This window comes from Barbus barbus (assembly GCF_936440315.1).
Source record: "Barbus barbus genome assembly, chromosome: 35".
Classification (NCBI taxonomy): domain Eukaryota; kingdom Metazoa; phylum Chordata; class Actinopteri; order Cypriniformes; family Cyprinidae; genus Barbus; species Barbus barbus.
Window position 1 is genome coordinate 6,002,960 of NC_136763.1, and position 20,150 is coordinate 6,023,109.

General features: G+C 35.9%; 1 protein-coding gene across 3 annotated transcripts in view; it reads right to left on the reverse strand.

Annotated features, from left to right (window-relative positions):
- LOC306855439 (metabotropic glutamate receptor 2-like) overlaps positions 1–19,035 on the reverse strand; it is a 24,865-nt gene extending 5,830 nt beyond the window's left edge. Inside the window, exons 1-4 of one of the 3 annotated variants that reach the window (XM_079394171.1) lie at positions 18,594–19,008; positions 18,383–18,526; positions 12,383–12,966; positions 321–1,158 (exon numbers count right to left, since the gene is read on the reverse strand). In XM_079394171.1, coding sequence (XP_079250297.1) covers positions 321–1,158; positions 12,383–12,850 — 1,306 coding nt within the window. In that variant the 5' untranslated portion in view covers positions 12,851–12,966; positions 18,383–18,526; positions 18,594–19,008. Of the gene's footprint in view, positions 1–320; positions 1,159–12,382; positions 12,967–18,382 lie in introns of all 3 variants that reach the window. The other 2 variants (XM_079394170.1, XM_079394172.1) reach the window with 2 other exon arrangements.
- Positions 19,036–20,150: the final 1,115 nt, after the last annotated feature.

Sequence of the window (20,150 nt, forward strand, 5' to 3'; positions counted from 1 at the left end):
ATAACATTCAGTAAATCAGTATATTGTCCAAGGTCTGACAAACTGATTATCCTCTTTGAGATTGCATTCTGTTAGAAACCAATTGGAGCTCTGATAATTTGATAAAGAATATTTCATGTCTGTAAATGTAATAATATCTGATACTCTCAGTGGGAGACAACAACATGAGTGGCAAATGAAGTTTCAGTGCATTGAGACTCTATAATTTGTTCGATCTAATTTTAGGAGGATAATTCAAGAGCTTTTTCGGTTGGGAAGGTATGTCCTATTGCAAGAAATATTGCAAGAAATTATCTAAATTGGTCGTCAATTCTACTCACCATCAAACTTAGTCTTGAGAATAAACTCCCGGTAGAATCTCTTCCCATTGCCTGGCTTCATGGCGTTGCAAACCTTTGTGGTATTGGGGCACACAGCTTGCCGCATGTTGTGTAGGGCATGGGCCATTGCGTAGACTGCATTCACCACAAACATGATCTTTGATTCTGGCTTAAATGACCCATCCCTCAGGCTATTACTGGCACAGCCATGTTCATGTAGACGGCAGCTGAACCTGTGCTCCCAGAATTCCCTAAACCATGGGTTCCGTGTGTTCAGCTCCGGTGTTAGCTTGGTAAAATAGTCCTCAAACTCCCTGATGGAGTATGAGGCAAGCTCAATGGTGAAAGCACCATTAGCAGCCTTCTCGCTGCCATGGACTACGCTTTCCTGTGCTCCCCAGCCATCACTGGCTACCCAAATGAAGGTAGCATTCATCCTAGCCGCGGCAGTGAGCAGTTCCCTTGCATCTTCACTTCGGGTGAAGAGGATCACCACTTTGGCATTGGCTTTTTGCTGGAGTGAGCGAATAACATTTTCGTAATTTCCTCTGTTTACTGAACGGCTGACTTTTACTGAAGTTGCGATGCAGATTTGGCGTACTCTGGCTTCTTGATGAAATGCATCAATACCTGTCTCACCGTAGTCTCCCTCTGAGGCTACAGTGGAAACGTAGGTCCAGTTGAAGTACTGCAGGATTTCAGCAATGGCCTTAGCTTGATAAAAGTCTGGTGGGACAGTTCGGGCAAAATAATCATAACGGGATTTGTCACTGAGCTTGGCACTCGTGGAAGCATAGCTTATCTGTGGAATCTGGAAGAGTCTAAGAAGGTTTGCCACCTACAAAGAAAAAAAAAAAAAATTATCATTAAGCAGTAATACTTTTGTATAATGCAATTTTAACCAACCATTTTACCACACTATGCATAGACCTGAGATTTGAACAAATTTACCTTTGGCAGTTGTTTCATTAAATTAATTATGCATATATATATATTTTTAAGCATCTATTAATAATGTAAATCGTAGAATTGTTTTTAAAATTTCTCTTCATTGTCAGCTCTCTGTGTTTGTCAGTAGCGCAATGTTAAATGGATAGTTCACCCAAGAATAAAAATTCTGTCATTAATTACTCCCCCTCATGTTGTTCCAAACCCGTAAGACCCTCATTCATCGTCGGGAACACAAATTGAGATATTTTTGATGAATTCCGAGAGCTTTCTGACCCTCCATAGACAACAAGGGAACTACCACGATGAAGGCACAGAAACGTAGAAAGGACATCATTAAAATAGTCCATGTGACATCAGTGGTTCAACCATAATGTAATGAAGCTACGAGAATACTTTTTGTGCACAAAGAAATCAAAAGTAATGACTTTACTCAACAATTCAACTCTCGGATTTAATCAAAAATATTTAAATTTGTGTTTCGAAGGTCTTACGGGTTTGCAACGACATGAGGGTGAGTAATTAAAGACAGAATTTTCGTTTTTGGGTGAACTATCCCTTTAATTGCCCCAGACAAATAGCACTGGGGTTCTGGATGTAGGGTCATCTATAATGAGCCTAATTTACATAGAATGAATGTTAAAAGTTAAATCAGTACTATTTCATATAGCATGAGGGACTGCAGGTTGCAGGTTTTTAAACGAAAACAAAAAGCAGAAGTGGTGCAACTGTTTTCTGAATTTGCTCCTTTTTGTCACAGAAATAAGTCTGTTTTCACCCTTCAGCCACATAGTTCATACGATAAATTACAAACCCAATTTCCCCAATGAGTGAATGACCCACAGATGCCCTTTGATAAATGCAAGATGTCCCATAATATTCTTTTCAGTGTGAGAGGGGAATTTTTTTTATTTATTTTTTACCTCTGCCCTGTTTTCCTATCTCCCTCATCTGAGCCTATCGTTTCAGGCCATAGTTTCATGGGACTTAGACAGACCTAATTCTGATCATGAAAGATAACTGTGCTAGCGGACAAAATGATAATGTTAGGCATGGTGCAAGTTTTCCTCAGGCCATGACACACCTTCAAAATCTGAAATGGATGCTATTAGTCATTTTACTTAAACGTTTGTCACAGGAAAGAGAAAATGGTCTGTTTTTACTTTAGAACGCAGGAGAATCTTGTTTGAAGAAGATTATGAAATCTTTTTTATTTGTATTGTATTGTTAATGAACAAGGTATTATCATAAGAGGATGACAGGACATATTTTCTAATTTGCATTTTCTTCTGATTTCTTGCAGTCAATGGCTGATTTCTAATGATTAGTCTGAGAAGCTTCTCACACTGCAAATTATGATGATAGCACAGACTCCAGGGACTTATGTGTAATGACTGAAATTCGTGTCTGAATTCACATCAACACATGTAGGTGTTTCAGATGTTTGAAGAAGCTTTCAGCGTAGTTATCAGCTATTAACATTTCATTCACATTCATTCAACAATTTAAATTTAAGCTTTTAAATGTCAGTTCCTTAGATGTATCTAGTCAAGGTATTTGTAGCTGCCTTTAAGAACCACACACAATAAAATGTGTATGTGGCTGAAAGATTATTTATGCTCTTATTTTTCCATTATTATACAGAGGAAACTTTTATTGCTCATAGGTTGATCTTTAATAGCTCACGAGACTTTGAGTTATATTGTTTTAAGTAACTAAGATGTTTCCTCTAAAATCCCTAAGGAGAAATAAACATAAACCCAAATGAGACTGTTGACCTACAGCAATTACAGATCCATAAAATTGTTCTCTTGTTCTGAGAACAAAAATCTGAGGAGCAAGATTTGACTGACATGACATGTTTTGTGCTAATAAAGTGGAAAGCATGCTTAAATATCAGCCAACAAAATAATTGGGTTGTAGTTGTTGGGTTTAGCTCTCAACTGACAGACATTAGAGCTGATGGGTGGTGCACTCACATGTCAGTTTCTGACAAAAACTCACTTAAAGAACTCATTCAAGCCTGAGGGAGCGCAGACAGTCTGCTAAGAGGTGGAATCGAGAAAATCTGATTCATTTAGACAAGTGCAATTCTCCACAGAGGAAGATCACTAGTTTGGCTTCTCTAAATCTGACATTGTTCAGGCTAAATCATAAACAAAGTGAGAAAATCAGTGAAAACTGGAAATGAAGTAATCATTCATTGTTACTCAAACTATATTGCCATTGAATTGCCCTAACTTTCACCTGGCATTTAAGTTTATAAGAAATTGTTACATCACCCACTCATTAGAAAAGTAAAAAAAAAAGTCAGGATTTAAATGCGCAGTGTTGTTAATATGTGTGAGCTATCTGGAAAATCTGATGCTGCAATCAACACCTATTAGGCGTCACTAGCCACTGCTTCTCAGCTTCAGAAGCTCGAGCAGATGTTGATATTCCAGTTGCCTATCAACACATTCTTTTTATTTTTCAGGAAGTACAAACTGCCAGAACACTGCTGAAGCATTTGACAGGGACCACCTGAGTTGAGTCTAATGTGAATGCTGCTGCTGTCCTACCCAGACAGTGAAACATGGAGCTATAGACCTTGCTGCATTTCCCATTCTATGCGGAAACTGCTGGGTAGGTTTTGCTGCAAATCATAATGGCATAAAGTTAAGGCTCCAGAGAGATCCCAAAAAGCAGCAGTACATGACATTGTCATTGCTACTGAAAGTGCATTATGATATGAAAGTTCAGTTTCAGTCAGAGTAAATCTAAAACTCCCAAGTCATATCTACAAACCAGAATCAGAGAAAGAACCATCTAACAATGCCTTAGCAAACAGTAAGCAACCATGTACACTGTACAAAAGATTATTGGAGTATGATTTAAAAGAATTACAGTTTCAGTCTTTCTACTTCAAAATTTCATATTTAATTCAATGTGTTACTTGCTGTTTCTTAATTATATGTGATTATAAGTGTAATTATATGTGAAAATGAGCAATTCCTGAGTGAAAACTGTTTCAGAGTAAACCCTACAGCAGGGCTGTCCTGGAGGGCCGGTGTCCTGCAGAGTTTAGCTCCAACTTGCCTCAACACACCTGCATGGAAGCTTCTAGTATGCCTAGTAAGAGCTTGATTAGCTGCTTCAGGTGTGTTTAATTAGGGTTGGAGCTAAACTCTGCAGGACACCGGCCCTCCAGGACCGAGTTTGGACAGCCCTGCCCTACAGCATTTTTTCCCCATAGCACAGTGGCTCTCAACCAGGGTGCTGGGACCCACTAGGGGACTGTAAGATAACCTAAAAGGGTTTATTAAAATAATAATAATAATAATAAAACTTTAAAAGAAGCTGAAACATCTAAAAATTAAGATGTAAACTGACATAATATTTCTTATTTTAATTTGTTCCCTCAAAAATACTTTTCCCCCCCAATAAGAATCAGGCTTCTCACGGTCATGGAAAACCATATGAGTTTTCAAAAGTTTTTGAAACTTCTGGAAATAAGAAATCTAACTATTATAACTATTTGAATTATTCATAATTATTTTATTTGATTCTTTTTTATTTTCTAACAGTTCTTTCTGGTCCTCAAATCTGATTGGCTGCAGGAGTGCGATATTCTAGTGATAACAGAACTGCAACCGTTTCACCATTTGTGTCACTCCGCTCGCGATATTTCTTACAGCGAGTGCCATGATGGACGGCCAAATCGCTGAATCCTTTTGATTGAATTGCCTAGCAACTTTTATTAGAGCTGTTGTTGTTTATTAAATACTATTATTCAATAAATAATATAGTAGTATAGTAGTATTCAATTATAGTATGTAGGATTGAGAAACAATGCGTGTTCGCGATGGTGATTAGTTACATTATTCTGCCATTAGATGGTGACAAGAGACTGTTTTTATGAGTGCGTCAGAAGTAGAGACTTTTATATTGAAATAGACAACATCAGCTTGTAAGATGCAGCCAACAAATGCGCTGTCATCGGAAATCCTCCTTTACAGATGAAAGGATAGTACGACAAAGATATTGCTTTCATCAGTGGACATTCAAACTAATGTTTTATTGTGAATATGAGATTGAGCTAAAGAATGAATGCTGCATCAGATGCAAGTAATCACACTCGCTCAGTCCATCTCTCTTTCAGCAATACAGTAAGCTTTTAATACAGTAATACAATAAGCTTTAAATGAAGCCTCATGCCTACAGCCGAATCACAGCTGTGCCGATTTACAGTCATATCGCACTACTAACTTACTCGTGTGATATTGCGCATATATCTGTAAATAAAAACAAATTTCCTGAAAATTGTCTTGGACAATAGGGGCCTCGGATTTAACAAAGCTGAGAAAGACTGACCTAGCAACACCATATCAACAATCTAGTAATAAAAGTAAAAAAAAAGAATACATAGCATAGTGGTTGCAAGTTTGCCAGATGCAAATAACACTCACATTTTTGTCAGAAAATAGAGTGTGTAATTTAGTTGTTCCTGACATGTAATTCTTAGTTTATCATATTAAGCGGAGCATAATCCCCTCTTTTAACAATTCCCAGCTTATTCAAAATGGTAGCGAAAGACTGGTCATAAACAAAGCTGCGTCTGTTCTAGCGGCTGGCAAAAGAATGAATAAGTGCCTGACCCTGTCCTGAATGTGAGCTGCACCCCCAAATGAAAGGCTAAACAGGGTCAAGTGATGCTCTGTGACTGCAAAACCCCATTTCAAGCTTTCCCAGCCTCCTACAAACACAACAACACCATCTGCTTTTTCCCAGGACACTTCTTCACCAAGTGCTACACAGCCGAGCGGCGTCTTCACTCTACTGTAAGAGCTAGAGAATTGCAAATGAATAAATATGACAAACAAATAAACACGGTATGCATTGTGGTCTGAAATTGGTTTGTTTCAGTGCGTGCTAATTATAATATAATTCTAATTGTCATTAATTATGTGGGAATGCAAATGAGTTGGCATTTATATGGCATTAATTTTAAGCGGTATTTGTCTGTTTTGGCATCCCAAGAACACCACATGCAGTTACAACCTATTAACATTTTCAGTGTCTTAGACCACAGCGGAGATCTCCATAAGAGTGACCTTGAGACACGCACACACCAACTCTGAAGACAACACAATGTGTTGTTAACATAGAAACACTAACAAACAGAGACTTGCAGGCATAAAATCATTTAACAATACTTGCTCCACACAGGTAATTCCACAAAGGATACCATTCTGTCACATATTTTTATGCACGTCATTATTATTTATAATTCTGTGCTCATACACACCCTTTTTGTGCTGGAGAAATATGATAATATATTTCGTCACCTTGTGGGGGAGAGAAAATGTGCCGGAGATGAAAGGAGCATGGTGGCTATTGATTGGTTGGCATTATCAAATGCATAACTCAATATGTGCCAAACCCTCCAAATGTCTCACATGCACGAAAATCTCAACAAACTGTTTTTTGCCTTTTTAATGAGTGCGATCTGACATGAAAACATTCAGTTCAGATTGTAAGTTTACTCATGAAAAATCATTTATGCACCTATGTCGTTCTGAACTTTCTAACGACCATGTATTTACATCAATGGAGCCTGGATCTTTCAAGCTTCAATAAAGACTCACAAGTGGCTCATTTAACTGATGTGGTATTTAACAAGTCATTCCTGAAGTCATATGATAGCGCTGTGTGTTCAGAATTTAAGGCGTTACTCCCTGATGATCTGCCAATCCAGTGAGCTGTTTGAGTCAGTGTGTCGAACTCAAGAACCTGATCGGTATTGTTGTGAATGAATCATTTAGACTAGTTTTGTGAACTGGATCAGCCGTTTAACTTAAAGAAATTCAAAAACCACAATTCAGATATGCCCCATCTCTCATGAAGTGCTTGGGACATTTTCAGTAAATAATCTAAAGTCTCTACCTCACACTAATCGTTAGTGATGAGTGCTGTGAATTTTTCTTTTGAACCTATGGTTCAGAGTGCGAATTAAACGGCCAGCGTCATGTGATTTTAGGACACGTGGCTTCATATGTCATAATTGTTATAAAACGTTTTGAAATTTTAATGCTTGGCTACTAGTGGAGATTTCAGTGAACTCATGATGCCTGATTTTTACCCATATTATACAGAAAACTTTAGTTGTGTTTGATGATTTGTAGATTGCATTTAATAAATTATCTATTTCAACATTTTCAGGTTTGTCAAAAGTGTTTTCATGCATGTTTGGGCTTCATTTTGAGTTTCATTTTGACCAGCAGATGTACATTAATGAAGTTTTGAAATGGTTTGTTTCTTCCATCACAACAAATCATATAATTTATGAATATGGTGCATGAGCCGTATGGACTACTTTTATGATGCTTTTTTTTTTGTCATTTTGGAGCTTGACATCTGAAATTTCCTTAAAAAAAAAATATTTTTATTAATCCGTAAAGAAATTCAGATTGGTTTGGAATTACATGAAGGTGATTAAATAATGACATATTGTAATTTTTGGATGAGCTATTCTTTTAATATCTAAATAATAAAACAAATACAGGCCACATTTTCCACTTTGCTCGAACTGATGTGCATTATGAATGCGAATTTAAAAATTTAGCTATCGAGAATGACGTGTGTTGTGAAGCCATGGCGATTTTGTTTATTCCTTCTCTAGGGACCTGTCACTCACAAAATAAGCAGGATAGTCTGCCAATCTCATCACCACCACCCACTCCAGCACTCGATATAGCTCTGCCTCCCGCCACCATTACCCACACACACATTAAGCTTTGTACCATCAACCGATGAATGGTAATATGTGAGCCCTGATTCCGTCTCACAATCCAGATGGCAATGGGTGAAAAACAGGTGTGAGAAAACCAGTGAGGACATGTGCTACCGTGTGTGTTATCTCCTTTATATTCATGTTCAGTCGTGTCATGCTTGTTTGGGTTCCCTGCCAAGTGCGCTTCTCATTTGCCACTGGGCTGAACAAGCTCCAGGCTGCCTGAAGACCCCTCGAAGCTCTTTCACCCCAGTGCTGGACAGGTGGCATGGGCTTTGGCAGGCCTTGTCAGGGCCCCGTTGGCTAGAACTCTTGGCTGCTCTGAAACCTTCAATTGCTGTCACTGGCTGTGACATCCTTCCTACACGAGTGAAAATCTCGTATTTCTCTGCACAATATATTTTGTGCATAATTGCATCAATTTCTTCTCATCAATGACTTCTTGTGCTTATGTTGACGACAAAAGGTTATTTTGTCCTAGTTATTCTGTGACAATCACTTGTCAATACTGCCATGTGTTTAACCACTTTAGGGGTCACAGGAAATGACATCATGGCAACGCTGAATTGCTGATGGCATTGCAAGTATGCACAGAATTTATGTTCTGACATAAATATCATAATTGAGTGATTTTTCTTTAACAGCTGCTAAAATTACAGGAAAAAAGGGGCGGGGATATTAAAATAAAATGTATATTGTTTCCAATTTTTTTACACAGAAACAAATATAATGTAGTTACAGCATCTACAAGCAGGGGTTAACGACTGACATTTTTACAGCTTATAGTTTTAATAATTGCTGTTTTTGAACTGGGAATAGTGTTATTTTGGTATTGTTTACATAGTTGTCTAGTATTTATTATATTTTGAATTAGCTTTTTTCAGTTTTCATTTGAATTTTACTTTAAGTTTTAGTCGTTTTTTAATGCGCTTTCATCGTTTTTATTAGGTTTTTATTTTACATTTAAAATTCAAGGTAACACTACAATAAGGTTTCATTTGTTAACATTAACATGAATAATATTTATAGCACTTATTAATCCTATTTAACATTGAGTTAAAAATGTACTAATACATCATTACATTTTTTTATTTGATCTGTTAGCATTAATGTACTGTGAACTGACATGAACATGAACATTTCTATTAACTGAACATATAACAAAGATTAATAAATGCTGTAAAAATATATTGTTCATTGTATGTAAATTAATGCATCAACTAATGTTAACAAGTGAGACCTTATTGTAAAGTGTTTGAATATTTTTTATTTTAGTTTTCATAATTTTAATACATTTTATCATTTTAAAGTTGACATTTTCAGCTAATATTCACGTTTTATTTTTTTATTTCAGCATTGTTTCAATTGTTTATTTAGTTTTTAATAATCTTGAAAAAGCATTCGTTTTTAGTTAAAGGGATAGTTAACCTAAAAATTAAAATTCTGGAATCATTTACTTGTTCCAAACCTTTATGACTTTCTTCTATTAAACACAAAAGAATATTTTTTTAAATCAATGCTGATAGCAGTTGACGTAGTTATTGACTTCCGTAGTCATTTTCCATACTAAAGAAGTCAGTGGCTACCGTTAAGATTTGGTTAACAACATTCTTCAAAATCTTTTCAAACAGGTTTGGAACAACATGAAGGAGATTAAATGATGACAGAATTTTTTTGAGTGAACTCTTTAAAAATAACAACACTGACAGGGAATTTTATTTTTAAGTTCTGAAAATTCAATATGTTCTCATATTATTGAACTCTTATCTCGAACTCTATTATCAAGGAAATATAATTTCATATTATGACCCCCAACATTTTGCATCCCTCTTACTAGTGTGAAGCTGGGCTTAGATATGTGTACCGCAGTAAGCAACGTAAATTCCAGCACAACTGATGTAACAATTAAGCCACGATTCCAACCGTATAAAGCATGAGCGTAGGGCAATTAGCACTCAGTCATCTCATGATAATCACTGCCTAAAGGCAGAGAACCGTAATTAACAAGCTGTAAATTCACAGTCTCTGGGCTCTTCACTCAGGAGGAGGTCAGTGTGCACAGAAGAAGCTATTGTGCTGACAGAGCTATGGGCGGATGTAAATGTTGCTTCGGTTTGATAGGGAGGAGTTGAGTGTTATGTAACTAAAAGAGACGTGGTCAGAAGTACTTCCTTTTAATGTTATGCTTATTGCTATTATAACTCTTTCTGGTCGTATTTCACGTGTGAGAATGCAAATAAACATTTGAGAAGTTGGGAAACTGAATTTACTCAGACTATAAACTAAACAACATATTTTGCAGGGGCGTAGCAACCACTTTTTAGAGATCAATCAACGACCTCAAATTATATTGTAAGAGTTGTGCCACTGTACAAAAACAAAATTGAGCCAGTTGCATAAAACAACGAATTTAAGACCAATCAGAAGTGTTGCTTTGTTTGCTTTCGTAGTGCATTGAACATATGCAAAAGCAGTAATCTACCATTGCTTATGATCACTTACCTGCCTTTTAACTAGGGATTGTTAATCTACCTAATTAATATTCATGAGCCAAGTACTTAACAGTTTTAATAATATATATATCTTTGTTTTTGCATTATGGCAATAAGACTTGAATGTGCTTAATTGCCATGAAAATACAATACAATTGTTCTAAAACAGGCTTCATTTTCTTCATGCAAATTAATAAAAAATAAATAAAACTAAATAAATTGATTGTTCATTGTTATTGTTCATGTTAGTTAATACATTAACTGATGTTAACAATTGAGACCTTATTGTAAAGTGTTACCAACTTTAAATATTTACAAATAAATAACAGATAAATAAATATTATTTAAATATTTATTTATTTATTTTATTTTTAGTTTTATACTAATTTTAATATATTTATAATTTTATCATTTAAAGCTGCAGTCCGTAACTTTTTTTTGGTTAAAACTGATCCGAAATCATAACATTATCATATCATATCATTTATAATAACGTTTTCTATTTTGAGTGTTACAGGTAGGTTTTCGCGGGAAATTCGAGCATGGCACTGCGTCATTACGTCACGTCTGTAAACATGAAGAAGTTGTCCCGGCTACTTGGCTATCGCACGTGAGGATCCTGCAGATCGTTTAGCCTTTTCTCACAGCAGCTAATTAAATGTATAATTTTGATGGCGGATTGTAATCCAGAAAGGATTATGCGTTTGTGAAACACATGCAAATGAAATTAAATTATATTCCAGTTTTAAATGTGCTTCTGATTACAGATAGCCTGGGATTATACAAGATTTGTATTTTAAAGAAAACCAGTTCGAAGGGAGCATAGTTTGCTTTTTGGGTTAAAAGAATTTATTAATATGAAATTCAAATGGCATGACAATTAGAGATTAGACTGCACAGAAATTAAAATCTACACGCTAATACACTCTATACTCATTGCCACGCAATGCTGATGTTGTTAACATGAATCATTTGAGAATAAAATATAACAATGATAATAATTAGCACGGTTTGATGTGATATGAGCTAACTGATCGTTAGATTTAATCACCATTGGTAGCGCGATTTCTTGTAATGCTTTTTTCCTCAGTTGGTCAGAACAAACGTGGCAGACATTTACTTACTTGTTCAGATGACAATATACGGTGAAAATTCTTATTTGGGTCATATATTCCAAGATGTAGGCTAGAATCTGTAATTGCGAAGTACAGTAAACATCCACACCGGTGTGGTGACTGAGCGCCACACATACCTTTTAAAACATTAGATTCATCTGCGCTGGAGGCGTGCCGACTCACAACCCATGCAAACAAGATAATTCTGCAAGTAACTGCAATTCCAGGTTTTCAAACATAGATGGCGACAAAGAGGCAAAACTTACAGACTGCAGCTTTAATTATTTTATTATCTAATATTCACTTTTTTGTTTTGTTTCAGCATTATTTCAATTGGTGGTTCTTTTTTTAAAATAATCTTTTAAAAAGTTGTAGTTTTTAGCTAAAGGAATAGTTAACCTAAAAATGATAACTCTGTTAAAAAATTTCATCTAGTCGGCAAGGCAACATTTTTCTTTAGTTTAAGTAAAATAATTAAAACTAAATAAATTGAAATTTCATAAATATATTTATTTAAAAAAACTTTAACTTAATTTAAAATAAAAACAGAAAATCTAATTTAAAATATCAACAAAAACTAAACAATAGTATATGATACTGAAATAGCACTGCATAAAATCATGCATTTAATTAATTTGTTTATTTATATTTTTATTTCAGTTAATGTTTATTTTATAAGTAATTTTTTTTATGGTTTTAGGCATAGTGTTTAGTTTGCTATATGGTCTACCTTACCTGTATAGAAACATCACTATATGATCCTCCAATCACTCCAGAGATGGCCAGAGGCAGTTCGTCCGGCACAGGATTTGACCCGTCTGGACAGATGAAGCCTGGCTGATGTACCTTTGTGAGAGAAGCCCTCACAAATTCCAGAGACTGCTCTAGTGCATACGTGTCTTTAGAGCAGGTGTCCAGTATATGAGCTCCCAGCTTCAAGCCGGGCAGGATGCGGTTGTCCTGATTAATTTCGTCCAGCGCCAGCAACATAGCCTCCAGCCTCTGGATCCCACGCTCTTCGTTTATCTTACCGCAATCCTCCGTCCCTTCGCCCTTCTCGTGCACGGGGAACAGGCCTCCGATCACCAGGTCTCCATCCATGATGATCTCCCGCTTGGATCCGGCCAGAGGCGGGGTGTACCTGGGGCTCGTTTGGGCCAGAGGAATTAACAGGAACAGGAATATGGGTGTAACACCAGCCATGACAGGGTTTATGAGAGGTGAAGAGCTCTTATAACTACCCTGCGTGGTTTAGTTGGTTGAGATATTTATTAAGTCCGCCGCCATCGACTGTGGATGCATCTCGGTATCTTCAACACCTGAAAAATAGATATGAATATAATTGACTCAATGACTTTTCTCATTGACAATGCAAAATAAACAACTCTGAAAATGAAAAACATTTTTTCTTATGATTAATACATCGGATAACAGAAGCATACAAAGCACAGAGTGACTTATTACATAAGAAATTGAATTTGCATAAGGTTTTGTGGTGGCAGTGAGGAGGCGGGCATGTCTAGATAGTAATTCATCCTGATTGAACTCAACATTTCAGAGGTGAGGCTCTGTTTTCTAGCTTCATTAATTCAGATACATCAATAACTCCCAGTGACTACGTAATTTTCTCATGGTGTCAAAGGTGATGGATATCATCTTTTAGGTTATGAAAAATTACAACCTGAGGGAAGAGGATGAAAAGATGAAACGATAAATAATTTCAGCTGATAGGAAAGTCTTTCGCAACTATATTTCACACAGACTGATAGAGCTTTCATCTCTGTTTAGAGATGCCAGACTATCTCCTTTACTTGTCTACTTCACCGTTGCAAAGATTATTATGTGTTTTACTTATAGTATGCATTTTTTGATTTTTAAGAGCCTTTTCTACTTTCTCTTTGTTTGTTTGGCATTAATTATATCTTTAAAAATGACTACAATCCTGTATGGTGCATTTTCTGTTGTGTGTGTGTATTAATATATATTTTCTCAGGAAATACACAACCAGTCAAAAGAAATATGACTCAGATTCAATGTAAGTCAATGGGTTTATTTCATGTTTCATCATTCATTAAATAAAAAAAAATTGAATCAGATTGCTTTGAAAAATGAACAGAACATGTCTCTTCAACAAGCGGCACTATTTGAAGTCTGGGTTACGTCTGTAGCACATATGGTGCAGGATGAGTTACATGCCAAATTAGGGTTAAGGGTTTCGAAAAATTATGAGCAATAGTAATACTGATGCTTGTCTTAGCCAGCACCTAATTATAAAATCTAATATATGTTTCTTTTTCATTTTTTTAAGTTTCGCCATTTGATTGTGAATCATTTGTGAGTTACTAGCAAGTTTACCCTCTTCTAAGTGCAAGATATAAAGTAGCTATAAATTGCATAACATTTATAAATAATACAGTATATATAAACTGAACAATGACCATTATATTTCCTTAGATATGATGACTAATATGATCATTTGAATGTGAGGGAGAACTTCCCCTGAGCCTCTGGACACCACTAGCTTTTCAAAAATGCCATATGTGATTTAATTTAAGATAAAGCACGTATGTTCCTGGTGTTTCCCCTCTTGTACCCTTCCTGCTGGCGTAATGAGGCAACATCTTGTTTATTAGGTTTCTCTTCCTTAACTTCTGTTACCATGGAAACAAGAAAAAGTGGGTGGGTTAGGGTGGCCATGCACTGTGATAAAGATGTATACATGTGTTCTAATTAATACAAGATCTGTTATCATAGGTGGATTAAATTGAGGGATCAGAGCAACTCAATAGAGTTAATTATTTGTAATGCCGGGACTGGATAACGTTGCCTACGTTTGAATCCTCAATCTTCCCAAGTGTGTCAAAAAATTTATAAAATAAAAAATAATCATAAATAAAAGATACGGTTGCCAAAGTTGTATTTACAAGAAAATGTGAGATTGGATCAGAATAATTGAAGCATCTTTTTAGGTGTTATCTTCTACCATTTTCTACAGCAACATGCATGCAACATGATACAGGTGTCATATTTATTATTATACTGATTGCTGACATGTATTAAGGTACAAAAGAGGGCTTCAAATGCTTTATTTATTTTTTGCAAATAAATATTAAACAAAAGTATGATGATAAGATGCTTAACCTAAACTCAAACTCAAAACAAATTTTCTATTGTCAATCTCGGGATGTCAAGTTGTTTTCCTATTCATTTTCAGTAAGGTTTGCAATCTTTGCACCCTTGTTATGTGAGGCATATCTAAATATTGGGTTTTAGCCTACAATAAGCTGTGACTCAGTAACTAGTTGATTTGGGACCAAATCTTGGTCTATTTATTTTAAATTAAAGAGAAATTATGCTCTATTTTTTCATAAAGTAAATTTGGATACAGAGTAAATTTTGGTTGTATTGCAAATTTGTTTTATGAAAAGTCATGGCCATGGGGTATTAATCTGATACCTCAGTTTTACACTCTCAGGTACAAAAGGTACAAAACTGCCATTGGGACTGTACACATTTTTACTTTGAAAGTACTAGTATGTACATTTATTGTAGTAATACAAACCATTTAGGGCAGAGGTCTTCAACCCTGTTCCTGGGGACCCACTATCCTGAAGAGTTTAGCTACAACCCAAATCAAACACACCTGAAGCGGCCAATCAAGCTCCTCAAGACTGCTTGAAAATTGCAGGAGTGCTGAAGCCGGTTGGAAATAAACTTTCCAGGAGAGTGGGTCCCCAGTAGCAGGGTTCAAGACCTCTGATTTAGGGTTAAATAAGGCACAAAGATATACATTTTTGCCCTATGGCACAAGATGTACTTGTGCCATAGGGCACCACCCGAGTGACAGCTTTGTACCTTTTTTTCTGGGAGTCACTGTAGAATTGTTCTTCAGCTATTAAAAAGGTGCTGGTGTCTCTCAGTCCCCAAACAAAACATCAGGGGTTATAATTATAGTTCTCATGTTTCTAACAGCAGTTGACCAAAACCACAAAAACATTTAAATGACATTAAAAACTAATCACGGTTTTCCCTATTCTCTGGAACAGATGGAAGCAACGGGCACCCTCTGTTCGCTGGACAAAAGAAAGTGTCAAGGTAATGAACCGGTCCATGGTAATGAACTGAAGTGTGGACATTAGTACATCAGTAACATTCACACAAGTTTAAGGCCACACAATGTCCCCAGATGTAAAACGTATGCTATAGGTTTTAATGTCAATGTTTCATGTTTGACATGGCACTTCAACCAAGATTGCTCCAGGGGCACAGCGCTGCAATCAGTGCACTATAAATCGCAGAAGAAGGAAAACATGAGCAAAATGACAAGCGATCAAAATGATTTAGCCTAACTCTTGTTTTGTGGTGAAAATCCTTTAACTAATTGCTTGTTCATGGTCAAAAATGACCAACCTTTTAAAAATTACTTGCTTGTAAATCTCACATTATCACCAAATAAGGGAGTCAATCTTTTTATGCTTTCAATTAGCACATTTATGTATTTCTATTTGGCATTGACGACACATCATTTATCTGAATTAATGCACCTGTTTTTAAATATAACACATGATTTGTGAAGAATTTTGGCAATGTTTTCTTAATGATTGATGTGTATATGATCAGTGAGGCCTATGACCAATCAGATACATAAAAAAATAAGTAACTAGTGCCAACTGAAAGAAAACAAGTTCAGAAAATTATAATAGTAATTATAGTTCAATAATATAGCACAAGAAGTTTATACATGATTTTGATATTTTTGTAGGTAAATTTTGAAAAGGTGGTGAACCCCACCCACCAATTACAAAATTAATAAAACATTTTTGGCAAGTTTTTGCCTTGTGTGAGTGATAAAATGCAAAAAATTTGACTTTTCAGGAAAAAAGGAAATCATCTGCAGGTCAAAATGATCGGAACACAATATGATGGTTACATGAACCAAATAATGCTGCTTTCATTTTATTTTAGGTAGTTAAATTAAGCAGCATATGGAGAAACAAAAGGTTTCGAAAAATTTGCAGACTGTAATCAAGTCCAAAGAAATCTGATTCATAACTCAAATCTGATGATGATATCAACTTAGTTTAACATACTAAAATTAATGATCACATCAGTATATAAACCCTTACGAGAGCATACATTTTTCTTAATGACATGCAATAAAATTCATTAAATTAATGCTCACATCTGATGGGAGAATAAACCTTTTCTGTCAGGTTACAGCGTAATAATTATGATTAATGGGCTTAATTTTATTGTGTTTTTTGTGATGTAATCTGATTGAGGAGCGCACCACACGGATCCAGTCTCTAAGCCCAGGTTATTTTGGCCATAAAATACATAGATAAATGCCCAAGTAACCAAGAGAAGCACATAATAATGCCAGAATTCAGAGCTTATGGGAGAATTAGTTCCCTTGATTCATTTATGTGTAGACTGAGAGACCAGATGGGATTTTACCAGTCTGGGCTCAGCATCAGCTTGACTGCTGATAAATTTAAATTAAGTGATTTAATATCTGTGACATATAAAAATATGACATTTCTATAATATTATTCCCACACACTCTTACATACAATTAAAGACCGATTTCCTTTTTATAGGACCCACTTTGGTTTCATTGATAACTTCTGGAGCGCAGCCAGACCAGTTGAATGGCTCGGTATGGTTGCCAAGGACGAAAGCATTCACAGACATGGAGCAAATTAACTATGAGATGTTTATCTCAGCACGTCCAATCAGCTCTCCTCAATGGGTTGCTATGGATGCTTTACACTATTCAGATTCAAAGTGTCAGCGGATAAACAGAACAAGGGTGTTAAGTTGTGCAAGAAGTTTCCTCCTCGAAAGAAAAATGGTTCACATTTCACAGATTGTGAAAGGTGTTCAAAGGCAAGGCTTGTGATTTTCATACGTTTACGAATATACTTATTCATGAAGACTTATTTCTCTCTGGCTTCATCTGGAGTCAACAGAATAAACATTAGAGAATTTATCAAACTGTGTCACTGCAATTGCTTTGTTGTTTTTTTAATGTGGTTATAATGATTTGAATATCATTACAGCAATCTAAGCACCTTAAGGAAATGCCTCAACAAGTCTGAAAATGTTTCTGGTGGATGGTTTTAACTTCCACAGGTGTCCACATCTGTCTGAAACCTGGGTTTACGGAACAAATTTGCATTAATCCAGTAATTTAATTAAATTGAAAAACAATTTAAAAATTAAATAACGATTACTAAATATGCCATCTTAAAGCCAAAATATGTCAAAAGAGAAAAACAGTGACTGTTTGCATAATACACACCGTGTTTCCTTATTTCTCATAATGTACTGATCCTGTCTTTCTTTAATGTCTATCGGAGGCAACATAAGTTGAGTGTGTCAGATTGTCGATCACATTTATTTTGTGCTCTAATATCAAGTGCATTTATAGTCAACAAAGGAGCAACATCTCATTGACATTCAAACGCAAGCCTGTCCTGTTTGTATTCTATCACACGACAGGTTTGTGCTCAAGAAATGCCAAAGCATCCGTGCACGCGCGCGATAAGGCAATTTTCCGGCACTCTGACTTGTTTGTTGCATGTAATAAATTGTTCCCTAATATAATAAGTACTCAACCATTGGTGGTAAACACAACCAGTCTGACATGCAAATGATTTAAAAACTAACCAAAGTGTGCGCAAATAGGACATGCGTACTGGGGCGCGTAAATAAAAATGTATGCTTGCTTACCTGAAGAATTGATTTGGCAGAAATTCAACACCTCGTGCAACTTGTTTCAAGGATGCAAAGTTGATTTTGCTTTGAAATTAGTGAGAAATCAGCTTCCATACATGATGTCCCCACAGGTGCAGGTGTTTGGATCTGTCCTTGGTGCTGAAACAAAGACCTGATGAAGCGCAGGGGGTGACTAAGAGGAGGAGGAGGAGGAGGAAGATCTTACCTGTGCACGGTGGAATTCACTCGAAATGATGCACCACAAACACCCTCTTCAGCCCACCTAGGTCCACTTAATGGCCAGTTCGCTGCTTCCTCCTCAGTCTCGGGGTTTTGAGAGAGCGTAAGAATTCAGTCCACACACCTGCCATCGTGAGAGGTTTAATAAACTCTAACTAAATCTCCACGGATCCACGCTTCGGTTCTCTCAGTCACGACTTTCCAATGGCTTTTACTGAAACTTGAGAGGTTTTTATTGAACAATATTGCCCAGATACAGCGACTCAGTAACAAATGGTGAATGTGATCTTTTAATTTTAAGTAATGGCTGTTAATGTTCAAGGTTCGAGCTTCATGCATTCGTGAGGTTCGGGTGAAACAGCTACCCCTGCGCCTCCTTCGTCTACCTCTCTCTCTCTCTCTCTCTCTCATATCTGGCTGCTCTCTGTGAAGATAGGTGGAGTCACAAACGGTTTTCACGCTTGAAATTATTTATCCAAAATCATTTTTTTAATAATGGGAAAACGTTACCTTGTTCTGTGTTGTAAATTCGTACTTTACCTTAAGTAGCTTGAATAGTATAGGCCTACAAGTGTCGGAATTTCACTGTACATTTGTAAAACCTGACTGAATCAACGCCGAGATATGCATATAATATGCAGTAATGTTATTTAAAATGCAATAAAACTCTTTAAAAAGATACACCGTTTCAGTTTGTCACCTATAAAATATGCCTTCACATAAATCCACTCTGTTTTTTAAGTCTTATGAAGTGTAATACTAAAAAATATATATTTAAAATAAAAATTTGCAAAATGCAACAAATTTCATCTTTTCCCCTCATTTAACAAAGCTTATGAATATTTAATGAGGCAAGCACTGAGGCATATTGTGATTGGCTGTCTGCTTAGTGCTTACCCTTTTTAGAAATACAGCATGCTGTGAGCACGCAGCAGGTTTGAAAATGTGCTTGTCTGAAACATACTACAAAAAAAGATTTTAAAATATCAGAAAAAAACAACACAAAACCGCGTCGTGCCCCCTATTGCACCAAACATTTTGGGGTGCAGTGCGCAGATTGGCCTGGTGGTGGCAGTGATGAAAAAAAGTCAATTAACTTTTATGGCAAGAACAATTTAGCAGGTAACAAAAATAGTTCAATTCAGTCATATTCACATAGTGAGAGATAATATTAAACTATCCAAATGTTGCTTATAATAAACGTTTTAAGGATTTTAAAACTACACCTAGGCGAAAAAAGTGCACTTCCATAATATACTTAAAGTGCTATATTTTCACGCACTAACTTTGTACTTAATATACTAAAGGTAATTCTTCAGTACTTCTTAAGATAATCTTGTGCTTTTGGTAGATACTACAAGTGGTAACTAATACTGCATTAACGTGCTATCGGAATTATCCTATATACAAGCTTCACTAAAACACATATTAGGATTTATAAGTACTAAAGAATCATTTTTAGCATATTAAGTTCAAAATTAGAGCACTTTAAGTACATTATGGAAGTGCACTTTTTCACTTGGGCATATTAAGCGAGTATAAA